Source organism: Enhydra lutris, unplaced genomic scaffold (assembly GCF_002288905.1).
Source record: "Enhydra lutris kenyoni isolate GAN:26980312 unplaced genomic scaffold, ASM228890v2 scaffoldscaffold18, whole genome shotgun sequence".
NCBI lineage: Eukaryota > Metazoa > Chordata > Mammalia > Carnivora > Mustelidae > Enhydra > Enhydra lutris.
Genome location: NW_019154102.1, coordinates 9,876,907 through 9,895,097, shown reverse-complemented (window position 1 = coordinate 9,895,097; position 18,191 = coordinate 9,876,907). Strand labels below are relative to the sequence as shown.

The 18,191-nt window shown below is 34.1% G+C and overlaps 1 protein-coding gene across 3 annotated transcripts in view; it reads left to right on the top strand.

Annotated features, from left to right (window-relative positions):
- Positions 1 to 18,191, top strand: part of LOC111148119 (Fanconi anemia complementation group L) — a 99,414-nt gene that overhangs the window by 41,046 nt on the left and 40,177 nt on the right. For 2 of the 3 annotated variants that reach the window (XR_002640675.1, XM_022504536.1), the window contains exon 7: positions 3,643 to 3,711. Coding sequence is in view for 2 of the 3 variants with exons in the window: in XM_022504536.1 (XP_022360244.1) it covers positions 3,643 to 3,711 (69 nt within the window). In the remaining variant the exon portion in view is untranslated. Of the gene's footprint in view, positions 1 to 3,642; positions 3,716 to 18,191 lie in introns of all 3 variants that reach the window. The other variant, XM_022504537.1, reaches the window with a different exon arrangement.

Below are 18,191 nucleotides of genomic sequence, written 5' to 3'. Positions count from 1 at the left end.
TTAAAGGTGAGCTTTGTTTTTCCCCTTAAGATCGGGGAGAAATTTTCCTTTATTTCTCCAAAGATCACATGGGTTCTGTAATTTACTTCAGAGTTTTAATTGTTAATTAATTTAATATATAAAAATTGCTTTGCTGTTGTGAAGACCAAAATGAAAAATTTTAAATGCATTGTGTCTTGACTCGTGGTGGTGGTGGTGGTTTTTTTAATAGCCTTATTTTTACACCTTACCTTTACTAAGGAGATTCTCTGTCTAGAACTACATCTGTAAAATTTTATTATTCCAGTTAATGACTTTAGTTGGTAGTATCAAGAGGAAGGATGTAGCCATTAGAATGGCCCATCCTTTTTGCTTTTTCTTACACCTTTTCAGGGTAGATAAGATGACACTTAATATTTCTGTGAAGAATGTTTCTAAGTTTTTGCAGCATTGATAACTGTGAAGCACTATTATGGATTCCCTGGGAAGAGAGAAGAGAAAGCTTTATTTAAATTCAGAAGGAATTGAGAAAAAAATTTGTATCCAAAAAAAAAAAAAAAAGTGGAAATGAATGATTTTTATATTGGTATGATTTATTAGAATCTTTAATTGTATATGAGTTCAGGTTACATAGACCGAAGTTGTATTTTAGTTGTGGTAATTTCTTTCTTCTGGAATATTTAGGTCTGGGATTGTCAGTTAAAAACAGTGATAGCTGAAGCTATATGTTAAAAGTATATAGTGCAAAATCACAATTAAAACTAAATTTTAAAGGTCAAGCTGATCTTTTTTAAACCTTAATGCAGACTTGTTTTTATAAATATACAAACCTTTATTTCTTTTACTTGGTATTTTTTGATTTACAGTAAAGGAACACATTTGTTTCATTTTTTTTTTCCTGTTGAATACCTGTTCTCCCAATTCTGCCATTCCCCCTCACTGTCTCCAACCCTCAAAGAAAACAATGCCAATTTTAATTAAACAGTCCTTATTAAAAGTGAATATATAAGTCAAAAAGAAATATAATAAGGGAAATAGTTGAATTTTGTCATTTTTATTGGTGTATTCCTATGCAATACTTAAAGTACATGCTGAACTATGGGATGGAACTATTATCTTTTCTTTTTAAAAAAGGAGACCAGGGCTTCTTCAGCTTTGGGCAAGATCCAAGAACTACTTGAAAAACACAGATGTGTTTCAGAGGCTGGGCACTCTGTCTGCTGGCCGTTTTTGTAATTTGCTACAGTTTGTATGTGTTTACTTTAAGGAAGCCTTACTGCTTAGATGGTCCAACCACAGAAGAGATTGGGTTAAAATTTTCCTTAGAACAACGTTCTATACAATCTAAAAAATACCATATATGACAAAAATAGTTACTTAATATTGTATGACAATTGTATTCTTTTATAGTTATTGATTTGATGGGTTCTTTTAGGTGAGATTTGAAAAACTGTATGTTAATTAAGAACAAGAATTACTTATTTTTCAATTAATATTCCTTTATGTGGAGCTTTCATTGTTGTTAGTTGGACTACTAAAGTAAAACTTGGCAATTAGTCTCTGGTTTTTATATACCTATACAACTTACTACTGAAAACTACCTGAATTTTGATAGTACAATATTGCATTTAGTTATCTATGTTATAGTTTTATAATACAAAAGATTCTGAAATATCTAGGATGCTACTTAGTAATTGACGTTAAATCATCCAGAAGTATATCAGTTTTTTAATTAGGTTCTGTACAGTTATGTAAAGTTTATTGTATAAACAGAATTGATCTTGAACATGAATGTAATTAACATATATAATATATTTGCATTTAACTTACAGTAGATATACAGTAAAGCCACCTCTATAGATCAGTCTAATTTATTACATATTTGTATGTCTGTATAATTACACATAAAAATGTATTTGAATACATCATCTCAGAAATTGTGACTCATATATATGGGATCATATGGAATTTATAATCTGCTTTTTTGTTTAACTATTTGTAGGTTTGGTTTTTTTTTTAATCACTATATTGAGTCCTATTTGAATGTAGGAGATCATCTTCTCTTTTAAAATGTGCTGTATGTACTAAATGACTTCCAAAGTCACAGATATTTTTCTTTGTTCATCTACTCTAAATACAGTGAACATCTTAACTTCATACTCTTACCTAGATTGATGATTTAAGTTGATATTTTTCATTGTCAACATGAGTAGGAGATAAAAAGAAACTCAAAATGAAGTAAATACTCCATTTTTGACCACAGAGGTCTCAAGTGTGCATTATAATTTTTACAGAATCTTAACATGTTAGAAGGAAAAGAGACTTGATAACACTTTTGCTTGAGTTCCATCAATTTTACCTATCAAACAGCCGTTGAAGTTAAATGACTTATCCAAGATCACATAAGTTAGCAGAATTGGAAACCAGAGAAATTAAGGTCTCTGTCTGCACTTATTGAGATAATTACATGACTTGTAAAGTGGCTTACAGATTGTTTCTGTAGTGATTATAGCAGTTATACTCAGAAGTACATCATCTCATATTTTGAATTGTAATAGAGTTCCTTACTAAATCTCGGCTTGACCTTTTTTTTTCTCCAAATGAGAGCATTTTATATTTTTATTATTTCCTGTATATTTGCCTTTGTGTTATCAGTTCTGCATAGCCAGATAACCATCAGTCAGAGTATAAGTTGATAAATTTCTTTTTAGCGAATTGCTTACTATAACTAAATGTTAATTCTTTTCAAAACATTGACTTCAGATGGGCTAATGTTTGCTAAATACTATAGTGATAATTTTTGGAACCCATTTGCTTATTCGGCGAAGTAGTGAGAAATAAAAGGCTGAAGAAAGTGAAAGTCTAAAACTTATTTTAAGACTTTGTCGAATGAGAGCTAGGAGTTTTCCCAAATTAATTTTCTTTCGGTAAATTTTGTTTTTTAATGAAAATAAGTGAGTTTTCTTTAATTACATTTGACTTCCAGGAATCCAGAACTGGATTTTACAGAAGTCATGTAGTACAATTCTCTAATAACAAAATTGATTTTAAGAAAAACAGCCTTTTGTCTTTCTTAACTTAGACACCTAATTTATCCTTAATGACTATCACTTTTTGTATGAAGCTGTTGAATTAATTTTTTTTATTGACCATGAAAAGGTTTTTCTTAAAACTATTACTTTTTTCTTTTTGTTTATTTGCTAGGAGTAATTGCTTTATTGTGAAAAATACGTTTTTGTACACTTCTTGGCTCTTTTAACAGATAACTTTTTTTAAGTGGTGCCTGAGATGGAGATTAAATTTTAGATTGAAAGGAAATTAAATATTAGTCAGTTTGATCTCTCACTTTAAAGGTAAAGAAACTGAGATCCGTGTGTTTCACCCCTCAATTTACAGTTAGTAGCTGACCTGACACTGACTTAATTCATTATTCTTTACTCAAAACCTATTGCTTTGGCACCCCAAATCACCAAACTTTGTACCTCTTGAGCATAAGTTGACTTATTAGTCAGTTCTGGACATTTTCTACAATAATAGAATCAAAATATTAACATATAATACATTTGCATTTATAAGACTTTTCCTATTCAGTTTTTCTAAAATAGTTCATGTGAAGTTGTCACGACAGAAGCAGATATGACCTAATTTTATGCCTTTTCATAGTACCCAGCAGAATCTCCAGATTGTTTCGTGGATTTTCCTGTTTCATTTTCTATTTCCTGGACACCACAGGTGAGTTCTTAGATTTATTTTAAGTAGCTGAAAAGCATATTCTATTAAAACAATAGGTTATAGGTTACAACTATAGGTTATAAATATATATTTATATATAATAAATATAGGTTATAGGTTACATTTTAGGTTATAAAGTGATTTTTTTGGTTTTTATTGTTGTAAGCATTTATTTATAAACAGAACTTTCAGAGTGCTTTCTTTCCCTGTATTTCCTAGTAGTAAATGTCCAGTTTCTCCCTCCCCTCCCACATAAACACACCATCCAGTCTTTAGGTGTTTATGCCTCATAGTAGATAAAGATGAAGTTCTATTCACAGAAATTTAATTTTAATTTAAATCATAAGGAACTCTAAAGCAGTGAGCAGTAAGTAGAAAGTTGGGTGAATTTTTCAGATTGCTGAAACTGTTAATATTGATGGCATAATATCAGAGGATCTTTTTCAGGGAAGGAATATTGCCTGACAATACAAATCACTTGCACTGAGTTTTTATTGTTTTAAAGTGGTTGTCCGTAATTCATCCTTCAGCATAGGCTATATTTTTGTATGGGCTTTGGGACATTCGTACTTGTGTAAAGAATATAGGAAATTCTTTCTTCTGCTTCTATCAGCTTAATTTCTCAAAATGTTGATACCTAAGAAGAATATGAAATTAGAAGTACACTGTAAATGGTAACACAATGTAGATGTAAGGTTTTTAATTGTATGAACAGCAACATTATGTGTGTGTGATTTTTAAAGATCTGACAGAGTGCTGGTTAGATTCAGAGAACAATCTAGTCATGACAGGCATGGTCCTTCTTTCACCATGTAAATTGTGCCATTTGGTAGCAAAATGGAGAGAACATTTCTGTTCTCATCCAAAGAGCCGGGGGGAAATTCCTATTGACATTTTACAAATATTCTGTAGAGGCTACCTGTATTTTTGTTAGGAAATTTTGATGGGGTCAAGTGAAAATTTATGCCTAATTTTTAAAGTACATATATACAGTAATTGTGTATTAAGGTAGTTTTTAAAAAGACCTAACAGGATTTAAATAGTGTTGTGTAGGTTCAAATGTCATTTATTACATTAATGACATATATATATTAAAAGTTATTTTTTGTATATTTTTCTTTTAAAACAATCTCCCTCCTTTAAATGGAAACTGAGAAAATGCAGCAAAAGAAAAAAGAGAGGAAAACCCCTGTAATTTGCTTTTGATATTCTGATACAGGTTATAAAAATCTAAGAAACACTGTGTTCACTTTTAAATTTTTTTTAAAAGACACTTTTCCTCTTTTTTAAATATACATTTTCTGTTTGGCATTCCTCTTTTTAAAATAAACATTTTCCTCTTTTTAAAATATGAATTTCCTATTTGGCTCTGTAAACTTTGTTTTATGTGAGAATATGAGATAGGGCTGTACCTGGATTATATTATTCTTTCCAGATATGCTATCTCTAGATTAAATTTTAATATGTATCAGAATCCCAATTCAAAGACTGTATTTTTGACGAATTTGTAGTGTTTTTAACATAGATAAACATACAAGCTTTTCCAGCCTTAAATCTGTGAAAAAGTTTGCATCTCCACAAGAAGACTGTTTAGTGCTTACCTTATTCTGTCATTTAGCAAAATTATTTAGTGATTTCAACACACTGGGAAATCTTTGAGGGTAATTTCTTTCAAATTTGCTATCTGTATTTAACACCAGCTCAATGCCTTGCACATTTACGCATGGGATGAGTTTTAGATCTAGTTAGGTCATACAGCAAGTTTTCTGTTTTGTACTAGCTCCCAGAGAACAGAACCTAATTAGTAGTAACTGGAATGTTACTATTTTTTTTTTAAATTAAAGAATATACTAAGATTCTTAGTAAATCACAGATAAAAATTTGGATACCTTTTTATCCACAACTCAGATTTGACATGTTAATTTTTCGTCACATTCGTTTCATTTCTAGCTCTTATCTCTGTCTCTCTCAGGAATAAAATGTTCTACTAACAACTAAGATTTTATTCCTCTTTTCCCTTTCCTTCTCTCCCTTTCGAGGTAACCACACCTCTGAAATTGATGCATGTGCTACCCGTGCATCTTTCTTGCTATGTTTGTTCATGCCATATTCTATAGTTTTGGCTGTCTGAATTTTTTTATACAGCGTTTGAGATTTACCCGTGATCTTTGCATGTTTAATACATTAAGTGCTTTGTATAGTTACATTATATGAATCCAACAGTTAATTTATTCGTTGTCCTACTGATAAGGTTGTTCACAATTTCTTAAGTTGTGCGCTAGTGAATATCCTTACATTTCCTTGTATGTATACGAGACTTAGTGTGGCATATGCCTAGAGAAAATTTTGGATTGAGGGGAATGTACCTCTTTGAGATTACTAAATATTGCCAAATTGCCTTCTCAGATTGGTTGTGTAAGTTTATTTCCCTACTAGAATGCATATAATACCTACTTCTCCAAATTCTTTCCAGGTCTTAGCCTGACCTTTATTCTTAACAAGAATTGAAATTATTATTACTGTGTTTATAATCTTTGCTTATTTAAAAATTTTTCTTAATTTGGATACCGATTATTGGTTATATGGGATGTATTTTCTCTCTGTGGTATACTTTTTACCTTTGTATGTAATCTATTTTGTCAGTCAGAAGTTTAACTTTCAGTGTTGTCCCAAGTCTTGTCCTTGTGATTTCTGCTTTTTGTGTCTTGAATGGGAAAACCTTTCATAACTTGTTCTGAGAAGATAATTTCCTATCATTCTTAAAGTTAATATTTTTTTCATATTTTTAATTTACACTTGCCTATTTCATATATGCACCTAGAATTTGGATGTGTCTTCATTTGTTTAGATCTGGGGGTAATTTCAGTTTTTCTTTCATATTTGCTATTAAAATGTTTCAAAATACATTATTTACTTATTTTAGAGTCTAGCAGCACATCATAAACATTTTAGTAATAATACTACCAGTGGTATGATCTCTTGAGTCTTAGAGATGATGAGAGTATTGGCAATATTAATGTTTTAAAAGTAAGCAATATCAGACTACTTTGCTGTGTATGACCTTTTTGCATTGATTTGTTGGAAATAATTCTGCTTGTGAGAATTATTTTTTCTTAACAGCTTTTTAACAGTGGTTCTTAAGCAAAATAAATGCAGTCTAGCAGCAAACTTATATTTAAGAGATTGTACATGGGTTCCAGATAATTTATTAAAAAAATAATCCTTGTCTGTTTTTGTACATTTATTTCCTCTTTGGATTCAATGTTTCTGGACTTTAAACTTGGAAGATCTTTATTTTCCTTTCTTTTTGTGAAATAATAGGCATGGCTTTGTGGCATCCATATTAAAAATGGGTAATTTTCCTTATGGTCCCTGTCTTCCTGCTGGGTTGATAATGTTTTGATGTATTTTTCTTTTGCTCTGATGAGAGGTCTGCTGCTGCTGCTCTGACATATTCATTTGGATGAATAATTATAACTTGCACAATGTCAAGCTGAAGATGGTAGGGTTTTGTGCGTCATGACAAGCCTAGTAGCCAGTGCAGGTGTCTCACAGCATGATCAGCAACAGCCAGTGTATTCTGGCTCAGAGGAGACATTTAGAGTAGTAAGAAATCAGCACCAAGGGCAAGGCTGCTGCTACTACTGCTGCGGTGATCTGTGCCAAAGAAACACAAAGTGCTTCTCAAAGACGAGTGACTGCATACCTCTTTTCAGATATTTACTTTGCTTACCCCGTAAATTTTCTTTTACGGATTTGGCATAGAATATAAGAACATCTCATTTTTATCTTAATCTACTTTCTAGCATCACAGATGCTCCATGTATCTTTAATAGCCTGCTACCTTTTGGACTTTTACATACAGGTCATATATGTGAATTTTGTTGACTAATGAGTCCATAGAATGCTCTAATGTAAGATTTTAAGTGCATTGATATTGGGGTCTATAAGAACAAAATTCATTTTCTCTAGGTCACTGACCAACCCAAAATAGGTGTTAATCTTCGTGATGCAATCTGTTAAGTGTCCAACTCTTGGCTTCGGCTCAGGTCATCATATCAGGGTCTTGGGATAGAGCCCCATGTCAGGCTCTGTACTCAGCTCGGAGTCTGCTTAGGACTTATTCTCCCTCTGCCCCCCTCCACGTGTGTGTGTGCGCACGCGCGCGCTCCTGCGTGCACTCTTTCTCAAATAAATAAACAAATCTTTAGGGAAAAAAATGGTAGTTCTGCCTATAAATGTGCCATTAAGTGCAGGCTTGGTGAAGTATCCTTGCCATGGCAGTTGGAATTTTCAGATTTGGTAGGATACAATAAGCAGTGGTCTTTATATTTTTTATCATGGAAATCTCATATTCTTAGAATAAGTCCATGAAATGCAAGAATAGCAAAACTAATGATGAAGCCTCTGGCTGATAAGCTGATGGTGAATGAAGAATTTGTAATTAAAGGAAACAGTCCTATTACATAGCAGGGAGCATGATCCATTAGTTAGAGCAGCAGACTAGCAGTTGGGTAGCTTAGGTTCTGTTTACAGTTCAGTCATTGCCTTAATTGTATAATTCAAACAAGTCCTGTGTCTGCCCTTTGCTTCAGTTCATATTATATGGAAATAATGAACTTTTTCACAGAGATGTTAAGAAAAATAAGCTTGATTTAAAATAAACTGTGTCTGGGGCGCCTGGGTGGCTCAGTGGGTTAAAGCCTCTCCCTTTAGCTCAGGTCATGATTCCAGGGTTCTGGGATCGAGCCCCACATTGGGCTCTCTGCTCAGTAGGGAGCCTGCTTCCTCCTCTCTCTCTGCCTGCCTTTCTGCCTGCTTGTAATCTCTATCAAATAAATAAATAAAATCTTAAAAAAAAAATAAAATAAATTGTGTCAGGGGAAGAACCGTCAAAATCCACTCTAATGGTCCTGTGGAACTTCTCCTTTTTTGCTATTAGATTATCGTTCTTTCCATTTTTCCTCTTTGCTGCCTTTGTTGGAGAACTCCTAGTACTGGATTTTTGTTCACTCTTAAGTTAGTTAAGTAAATACACTTTTGCCTTTTATTGTTGCTCTAGCAGTATGTTTAAAAAGACATCAAAAGGACCAAAACAAAGAAACTTAATTCATTATTGAGATTATGTGATATGGTAGAAGAACTATTCGTGTGATCTATTGGACTCAGTAACCTATTAACCACCTTTCTTTTTTTTCCATAACTTATTTTAAAAATACCCTGTACTGATTCTTTAAAAAAATAAATAAATAAAGCAAATACAAATGAGCAAAATTAGGAAAATATAAAATACAAAAGTGCAAATTTTGCACTTAAAATATAAAATCTAAATGAAATGTCTTTATTTAGAATGGTGTTCTCAGTAGATAATAGCTTTGAAACTAGGTTTGTCACTTAAAATATTTCAGTTTTAAAACATCACTGGTAATGTTGTGCATTTATTCCAAGTATTCCTTAGAATCATTTAATTTTTAGTTATAATTATCCATCAGATTAAGAACTATTGTGTTCACATTCTAGGAACTGGTTATATCTACATTTATTTAGGTCCCTCAGTTAAGTAGCAGTAGTTTCTTAGTCTACACTTAGCATATTTTTGACTTTATTCCTAAGTATTTTAAAATTTTTTCTTGCTACTATGAATGCTTTTTTTAAAAAGTCATATTTTCTAGTTTACCATGAGAATGTGGGCAAGCTGTTTTCTTTTTAAAGCTTTTACTTTTATTAAAGTTACATAAGAACATAGTTTAAAGAGTTAGGTTACAGGGTTTTTTGTTGGTGCCGTTTTCTTTTTCTACCAAAGAGCATTTCCTAGCCTCCTTCCCACCTTTTTCTCCTTCTGCAGGGTCAACGACTTTTGAGTGTTAGCTGATTCTTTTGGTGCTACAGTATTCTTTATGTTATTGCATGTTCTTGTAATTATGCTGCCTTTGGTTTGCTTGGTTTAGGCATTATCTTTTAACTTTGCCTTTAGGTGGGTTTGCTGTATCTTCTACCTGCTCCCACTCCACACACCTGTATACTTCCTAGCTTCCTGTTTTTCTCAAATAGTTATCTTGTATTTTTATTTAATTTTTTTAATGTTTTATATGGAATACTTCACAGATTTGTATGTCACCTTGCGCAGGGGCCCTGCTAGTCTTCTCTGTCTTGTTCCATTGTTAGTATATGTGCTGCTGAAGTGAGCCCCCACATAGTTATCTTTTAATTTTGATTATATCAGTACTCAGTGTTCACATTATGAACATGTATATATGCTATGCAGAGATAAGCCATGTGGTTAAAATAACTATTATTTTTCTTTTGTTACCTGGTTTTTGTTATTCCTAGAGTTAACAATTATCTTAATTTTTCATTTCTGTAGTTTTCTCTATACTTAAAACTCCTTCAACCTCCAATTTCCCGTCACTCGTCTAGATCTCTTCTTAGCCATCTGTATTAGGTTTCTGTTGACTTTATTTCTGGGGAATTTCATGTGATTTACCTAATAACCTTCCTGTTGAAATTTTTTTTTTACTTTTGTCATGTTAATTTCTAAGAGTTTACTTCATAAGTGTATGTACTTTTCCCTCCAGAAATACTGTTTTTCCTCTCTAAGTAGTTTCTTTTTCCTTCAGTTACTCTTTTTTTTCTGCACTTAAAATCTTTGGTCATCTGCTTGTGGTTAAAAGTCAGATATAGGGGCACCTGAGTGGCTCAGTGGGTGAAAGCCTCTGCCTTCGACTCAGGTCATGATCCCAGGGTCCTGGGATCAAGCCCCACATCAGGCTATCTGCTCAGCAGGGAGCCTGCTCCCCCCCCACCCCCACCTGCCTCTCTGCCTACTTGTGATCTCCGTCTGTCAAATAAATAAATAAAAATCTTAAAAAAAAAAAGTCGGATATAAAAAGCTGTTTGGGAAAAAAAACTAAAAAAGCTGTTTGGAAGCTCTCAGTGCATGCATGAGGCTTGTCAACTGTGAACTCTATTTCTGAGTCATCTGACTAGATCTCATAATGAGGTATGCCAAATGTCAATACCTTCAGGTCTTTTTGAGTGACTGGTCACTCAGATTTCTTGGAGAAGACTCTTCCAACATTCTGTTTCTGAGCAAGCAGAAAACATTCCTCTGAGGTGTCAGTTGACCAGGCTGGTGGACAGGAAACCACAGCCTGAATTAGTAAGCACTTAACTTGATGCCATCTTCTACTGATAGGGCTGAACATGGTGTAGCCGTGAAAGAGACATGCTTACATGATAAACCTCCATTATCACAGAGCAGGTAATAAGGGTGGATTTGGAGCTAAGAGGCAAAAAATGGTATCCTAGTCAATCACTTGTTTTTTTCAGACTTTAATTTTGACCATTCTTTGTTGTGTATAGTAGTCATTTTTTTCTCCCTTCAGTTTTGTTTGTTGCTGATGTATGTACATCTTCTTTTTTTTTTTTTTTTTTAAGATTTTACTTACTTACTTGACAGAGCAAGAGAGTACAAGCAGGGGGAGCTGCAGAGGGAGAGGGAGATCAGCAGGGAGCCCATGCGGGGCTTGATCACAGGACCCTCACCCTCGGATCATGACCTGAGCCAAAGGCAGATGCTTAACCTTCTGAGCCACCCAGGCACCCCTATAAATCTGTTTTTTTTTTTTTTAATGGTTTTCTGTCTAGTAGCCTTGTTAAACTCTTATCTAATAATTTATCAGTAAATTCGTCTGGATTTTTCTGTGCACATAATATTTGTAATGACAGTTTCATTTCCTCCGTTCCCATCTTTATACCTCCCTTCCCCCCAACCCCCATATTGCTCTGGCTAGGCTTTCTAAAACAATGTGAAATAGTAAACATTTTTGTTCCAGATCTCAAAAAACAAAAAACATAAAAGTTTAGCGTTTTTATTATTAGGTAGATTTTTGTATATGTATTTCTTTTACTAAAATCCTCTAACAATTAATGGAATTTATTTCTATTTCTGTTTTGCTAGGAGTTTTGTTATGAAAAGTTGAATTTTGTCAAATATATTCTTTCTATATATTAAGATAGATTGTTTTCTCCTTTAATCTGTTAATGTGGCGAATTGATTGTTTGATTTCCTAATGTTAAGCCAGTCCGCTGTTCTTGAAATACACTCAGGTTGTGGTATATTTTATATTTCTCTGTTGCTCACACACGTGATCTCTGGTGCATATTGCTTATTGCCAGATTTCATTTTTTAATTTTTTTAGGAATTTGCATGTATGCTTATATGAGCAATCCCTTTGTTTTTCTGCTTCCACAATTTTCTTCTTGTCGCCTCTCCAATTTTCCCTGTTCTCTTTGAGATTATGCCTTAAAGGAAAAACAGGAGCAACATAGTTTTAGTGAGTTTTGGGGAGAGGCTGAAGTTAGATGTGTGTATTTAATCCACCTTCCTTACCTAATAGCTTTTACCCTCTTTTTACAGAATATTAAATGTGTCGTTACTACTTTCTTTGAATTCTGATGTATAAACTAGTTGTGAACAAGGAATATTAAAATTTTTTCATTGCTTTCACCAATGGACTGTTAAAGAGAAATATTAATTTAAATATTAAAATTTCTAAATAAGTATGCTAAATATGAATGGGGATGCCACATAGGCAAGTGACAAAAGAAATCCTCTTGTTTTCCCATCCACTTGTGTAATATGGAGGGTATTAGTGTGGAACGGTCAGGTTTCTTTGGACCTTCATAAAACTTAGGGTAAGATAAATAAGAACTAACTTACAAAAGTCTACTAGAGAAGTTCTGCCCTATTTTTAGGGCTTTACTAGATGAAAATTGTATAGCTGTCATGGTCAAGTCTTTCTTAATAGTTACCTTGAAAAAGTACATAAACAGAAAAGCAAGGAGCAACGTTTTTTAGTAGGAAACAATTTAAATGTAACATACGTTTATTATCCACTGTCTGTGGAGCAGTGAGCTGGATTCTGAGGATGTTAAAGTGAATTAGGTTCTAATACCTAGCTAGGATAGGCTTTCAGGATTAGCTTTCGGTCTGATGAGAAAAGAGGTATTTAAAAAGATAATTTCAGTAAAATGTGTTGAGTGTTATGATGAGCCATTTTGATAAGGTAGAGTAGAAGCATGTAATCTAACCTGATATGGTCAACCAAGTTTTCTGGATAAGATGTTACTTGAGTTCAGTGGGTCTTGAGGAGTAAGAAGTTAGACTTGGGAGGAGACAGGAAGCTTCAGGGGAGAACTGCATTAGCCAAAGAACAAATACATGAAATTATAGGAGATAAGGCATGAATTATACAGCATTTGGTACTCTGTGGTCAGAGTTAGTGATAAGATTGGACGTTTTGCTAGAGTTTAGGCAGCATACCTCGTGTTACTGTACTTTTCTGTATTGTGCTTCACAGATAATGGGTATTTTAACAAATTGAAGGGTTGTGGCAGTCTATCTTGAAGTCTGTTGGTGCCATTTTCCAATAGCATTTGCTCACTTTGTGTCTCATATTGTGGTAATTCTTGTAGTATTTTAAGCTTTTTCATTATTACTGGTTATGATCTGTGACGTGATCTTTGATGTGACTGTTGTAATTGTTTTGAGTCACTATGAATTGCAACCTTATAAGATGGCGAACTTAATGTGTTCTGACTGCTGCACATACTGCACATTCCCCCTATCTCTCCCTCTCCTTTGGCTGTCCTGGTCCCAAGACACACAAATTTTGAAATTAGGCCAGTTGATAAGCCTAAATGGCCTCTGAGAGGAAGAGTCACCTGTCTCTCACTTTAAATCGAAAGCTAGAAATGATTAAATTTAGTGAGGAAGACCTGGCAAAAGGCCTGGCAAAAGACCTGGTCAGGATAGACCAAAAGCTAGACCTCTTGAGCCAAACACTTAGCCAGGTTGTGAATGCTAAGGAAAAGTTCTCGAAGGAAATTAAAAGTGCTACTCCAGTGAACAAACAAATGATAAGAAAACAAAACTGTCTTATTGCTGATACAGAGAAAGTTTTAGTAGTCTGGATAGAAAATCAAATCAGCTGCAGTGTTCTCTTAAGCCTAAACCCAATCCAGAGCAAAGCCTTAACTTTTCAATTTTATGAAGGCAAAGAAGAGGTGAGAAAGTTGCAGAAGAGAAGTTTGAGGCTATAGAAGTTGGTTCACGAGGTTTAAGGAAAGAAATACTCTGTCTAGCATCACAGTGCAAGGTGGGTGGGCACCTGGGTTATCTAATCTAATCCAGACCTCCATCAGCTTTTGTTCATCTGAGAATATCTTTATTTCTTCCACACTTATGGACAGTTTGGCCAGAAACAGGATTCTTGGTTGACAGTTTTTGTTTTTGTTTGGTTTAAGCACTTGGAATATATCAGCCTACTGCCTTCTGCCTTTCAAAATTTCTTATAAGAACTCTGATTGTTTTTGAGGGTCCGTAATACATGATGAGTCACCATTTTTCCCCCAAGACTCTCTGAATCTGGCTTTGAAAGTGTGATTATAATGTGTCTTGGTGTGGGTCTCTTTGATTTCGTCTTGCTTGGACTTTGTTGATCTCTTGGATGTTTATTTTCATGTCTTTCATCAAAATTGGGAGTTTTAAGACATTGTTCAAATATTCTCTCTGTGCCACTGTCTTCTTTTGGGTCCCTACAATGCATACATTGGTCGGTTTGTCCCACAGTTCCCTTAGGTTCTGTTTGCTTCTCTGTATTCCTTTTCTTTCTGTAGTTCACATTTGATAGTTGACATTTGTCTTGTCGTTAAAGTCTCAGATTCTTCTCTCAGATTAAAGTCTCAAATCTGCCTCTAGGTTCCTTTTGTGAATTTTTCATTTCAGTCATTGTACTTTCAGCTCCACAATTTCTTTTTAGGTTTTCTTTCTCTGGTTGTTATTTCCATTTTGTTCATCATTTTCTTTCTCCACATCTTTCTCTGCATCTTTTTAATTTTTAGAGCATACTTAAAACGTCCTTTTTAAATTCTGAATTTTTTTAAAAATTTTTATTTATTTATTTGAGAGACAGAGATCACAAGTAGGCAGAGAGGCAGGCAGAGAGATAGGAAGGGAAGCAGGCTCCCTGCTGAGCAGAGAGCCAGATGTGGGGCTTGATCCCAGGACCCTGGGACCATGACCTGAGCTGAAGGCAGAGGCTTTTAACCCATTGAGCCACCCAGTGGGTCCTTTTCAAATTCCCCCTCCTTTTCAAATTCTTGTCTAATCTATTCTCAGGTCTTTTTTAGGGAAAATTGCTGTTACTATTTTTTTTTCCCCCTTTGGATCAAGGCCTCACTTTCCTGTTCTTTTATGCCTTTTAATTTTGTTGTTGTTTTTAAAAATAGCGAGGTAACTCTAGAAATTGGATTTTCCTTTTTCCCTAGAGAAGAAAGATTAAAATCTCCCATTTTAAAAATTTTATTCTTAATTTTTGATTGTTATAAGCTGTCTCTGTGCTAAGGATAAGCCTATGGTATAAGTTTAGAGTCTGCTGATCATTTTTGAGCCTTCATCTTCTTGGGCTTGCACAGTGACTTCCATGTTTCTTTGTGCAGTTACTTTGGTGTGTTTGTATCCTTAATGTCTGATTCCCAAAAGGGGAAAAAAAGAAAAATGAAGTGGAGGGGGAGGAAACTGGCTCTTTGAATATTTGGGAATTCACTTCTCCAGGAGGAGGAGAGGCTTGCAGTCATGGGGCGTTGGAGCAGAGCACAGATCCCTGTACGTGGAAGACTGATCCCTTTGCCTACCCTAGCTTCAGTAAGCTGTGTGTACATTGCTCCTGAGTACCTGCAGGGCTGCTGGTTATGGGGCTGGGTGATGGGTGGCCTCTGTCAAGCTCAGAGCTAAAATTGATAGAATTTGCAAGCCTTCAATAGACTCCAGAGTTCCAAAATATATCAGGGTCTATCAGTGTCAATGTCTAGGTGGGGAGATCGTTTCCTGGTGCTTTCTGCTTAGCCATCTACTCAGAATCCTCTCCCCATTGGCTTGCTGTTGATTTTTTTTTTCTTAATGGTCTGTAATATAGGATAGCTAAGGACCACACTATGAGAGTGTCTCCTAATCTCCCACATGCAACTTGGCAGATGTTTCTTTCTTTAAAGGTAGTTGCTATAATCATTCTGTAATGGCTACATAGGAACGTATGAAGTGAGGCTGTTTCATTTGACTTTATGGATAGATACTTGTTCACTTGTCCTAAAAATAGTAGCAGATCTTTTAAATAATCCTCAGTATTGGTCAGTTATAGTAAAAATAAACTTAAGTATAGGAAGGGGTGATCTGTTCCGTGTGGATTGTTTGACAGAGAGTAGCATTTGATTAAACAGATGTAGTTATAGAGCTACTTAGAGAGGGTGTGGAGAACATCAATGAAGCTTGCAAATAAGATCAAATGAACGGAATATTTAAGAGATTTGCTCTCTTTAAAGATATCTGATTAGAAATATTACAATTAATATTAAAATTAAATTTCTTAAAAAGTTTAATCTCTTGATATTTCCTTATTCTGTTGAAGCTTTTTGAATCCCCCAGAGATAAAGACAAAAATGATTATTAGAGGATTTATCTGCACATATTATAGGAGGAAAGTATAAAAAAAAAAATCAGAAGGGAAAGCAACTGTTGCAAGTACCAGAAAATTATGCTATTAATTTAAGTGTCATCAGAGCACAAAAGATCACATTCCAGGACTGTGAGAAAATTATTAAAATACTGGAAATAATAGTACTTAAGATGAAGATATTATACTCTAAGATCTGGTTAAGTGACTGACATTATTATATCACTTCAGGTATTATAAAAGTAACAAAATGCTTCTAAAGATAATCGTTACATTTTGAGATTGGCAGTGTTCACACTTTTCTGCTTAAGTGCTTTCCTAGTTTAACATAATTTAATAACAGTTATGGGGGAATAGCTAACATCTGAGTTCTCATATATATCCTTTTCCTTTTTCCTTCCTTCTTCAGTATATACACTTCTTAGGCATCTATATATATAAAAGTGATAAAATTTCATTCTCTAAGTGGTGGGTTTATGAAGTTACTTTTCTGCCTTTGTCCTCGGTGTTAGAACTATTGCTACTTTGTAATTTTTTAGCTCCTAATTATTGATTATTCTATTGCAAGAAAGGTAGCGCTAATGTAGATCCCATTACTACCCAGAAACCAGAAATTTTTTAATAGCTTTATTAACGTATAATTGATATGTAATAAACTGAACATATTTAAAGTGTACAATTTGAGTTTTGACCAGTGTTTACGCCTGTGAAATCAACCCCACAATCAAGATAATAAACATTTCCATTAGACCCAAGTTTCCCCATTCCCCTTTATAATCTCTGGCCCTCTTGGCCTTCCCCTTGGTCCCCAGGCAACTACTCATCTACTTTCTAGAATTTTATATAATTCTATGTATTCTCTGTCACATTTCTTTCCCCAGCATAGAGATTCATTCATTGTGGCATATAATAACAGTTCATTCTTTTTATGCTGAATAATACTCCATTGTATGAATTTACTGCATATTGTCCATTTAGTTGTTGATGGACATATGAATTGTTTTCAAGATTTGGCTGTTAAAAATAGAGAAAGATGCTGTGAACATTATGTGATGTCATTATATGAGCATATGCTTTCATTTCTCTTCAGCAAATACTTATGAGTGGAATGCTGAATCATTTAAGAGGTGTATGTTTAATTAAAAAATTAAACAAAGAAACTGCTCACATTAAAAACAGTTGCTTATGAAAGTGGTTGTTACATTTTTACATTCCAAAGAGTAGTGTCTGAGATCTTTGTTCTCTGTGTCCTTCATCCTTGCTAATACTTGGTATGGCCAGTCTTTCTTCTCTTTCTTTTGCTTTTCTTTTCCTTAAGTAGGCTTCACACCTAATACGGAGCCCACTACGGGGCCCAAACTCATGACTCCGAGATCAAGACTTGAGCAAAGACAAGAGTTGGATACTTCACTGACTGAGCCACCCAGGTGCCCGACTTTCTCATTTTAGCCATCCTAATAGTAGTGTAGTGGTAATTCATTGTGCTTTTAATTGCATTCCTTAATGACCAATGATATGGGCATATTTTTATGTGCTTGTCATCCATACATCCTTTTTGATGAAATATCTGCAAATTTTTTGCCTAAAGGCTTAATTAGATGGAGAAATAGGCCACATTAATGCATTAGACTTTTCAGTATTGTTCAGATGTTAGTGCTCTTCAAATAGATCTATAGATCCAGTGCAGTCCTAGTCAGAATCCCCTCAGATTGATTTTAGAAATTGGCAGTATAATTCTAAAATACATAAGGAAAGTGTAAAGGACCTAGAATAAGAAACTGAAAAAGAATGAAGTGGGAGAACTAATATGACCTGATTTCAAGATACAGATCTACCCTTATCAAGACAGTGTGGCATTATGGTAGAAATACGCCTTGACTTAAGATGGGATTACCCAATCTTAAAGATGATAAACCCATCATAAGTTACAAATACTCTAAGTTGGAAATGCAGTTAATACATGTAACC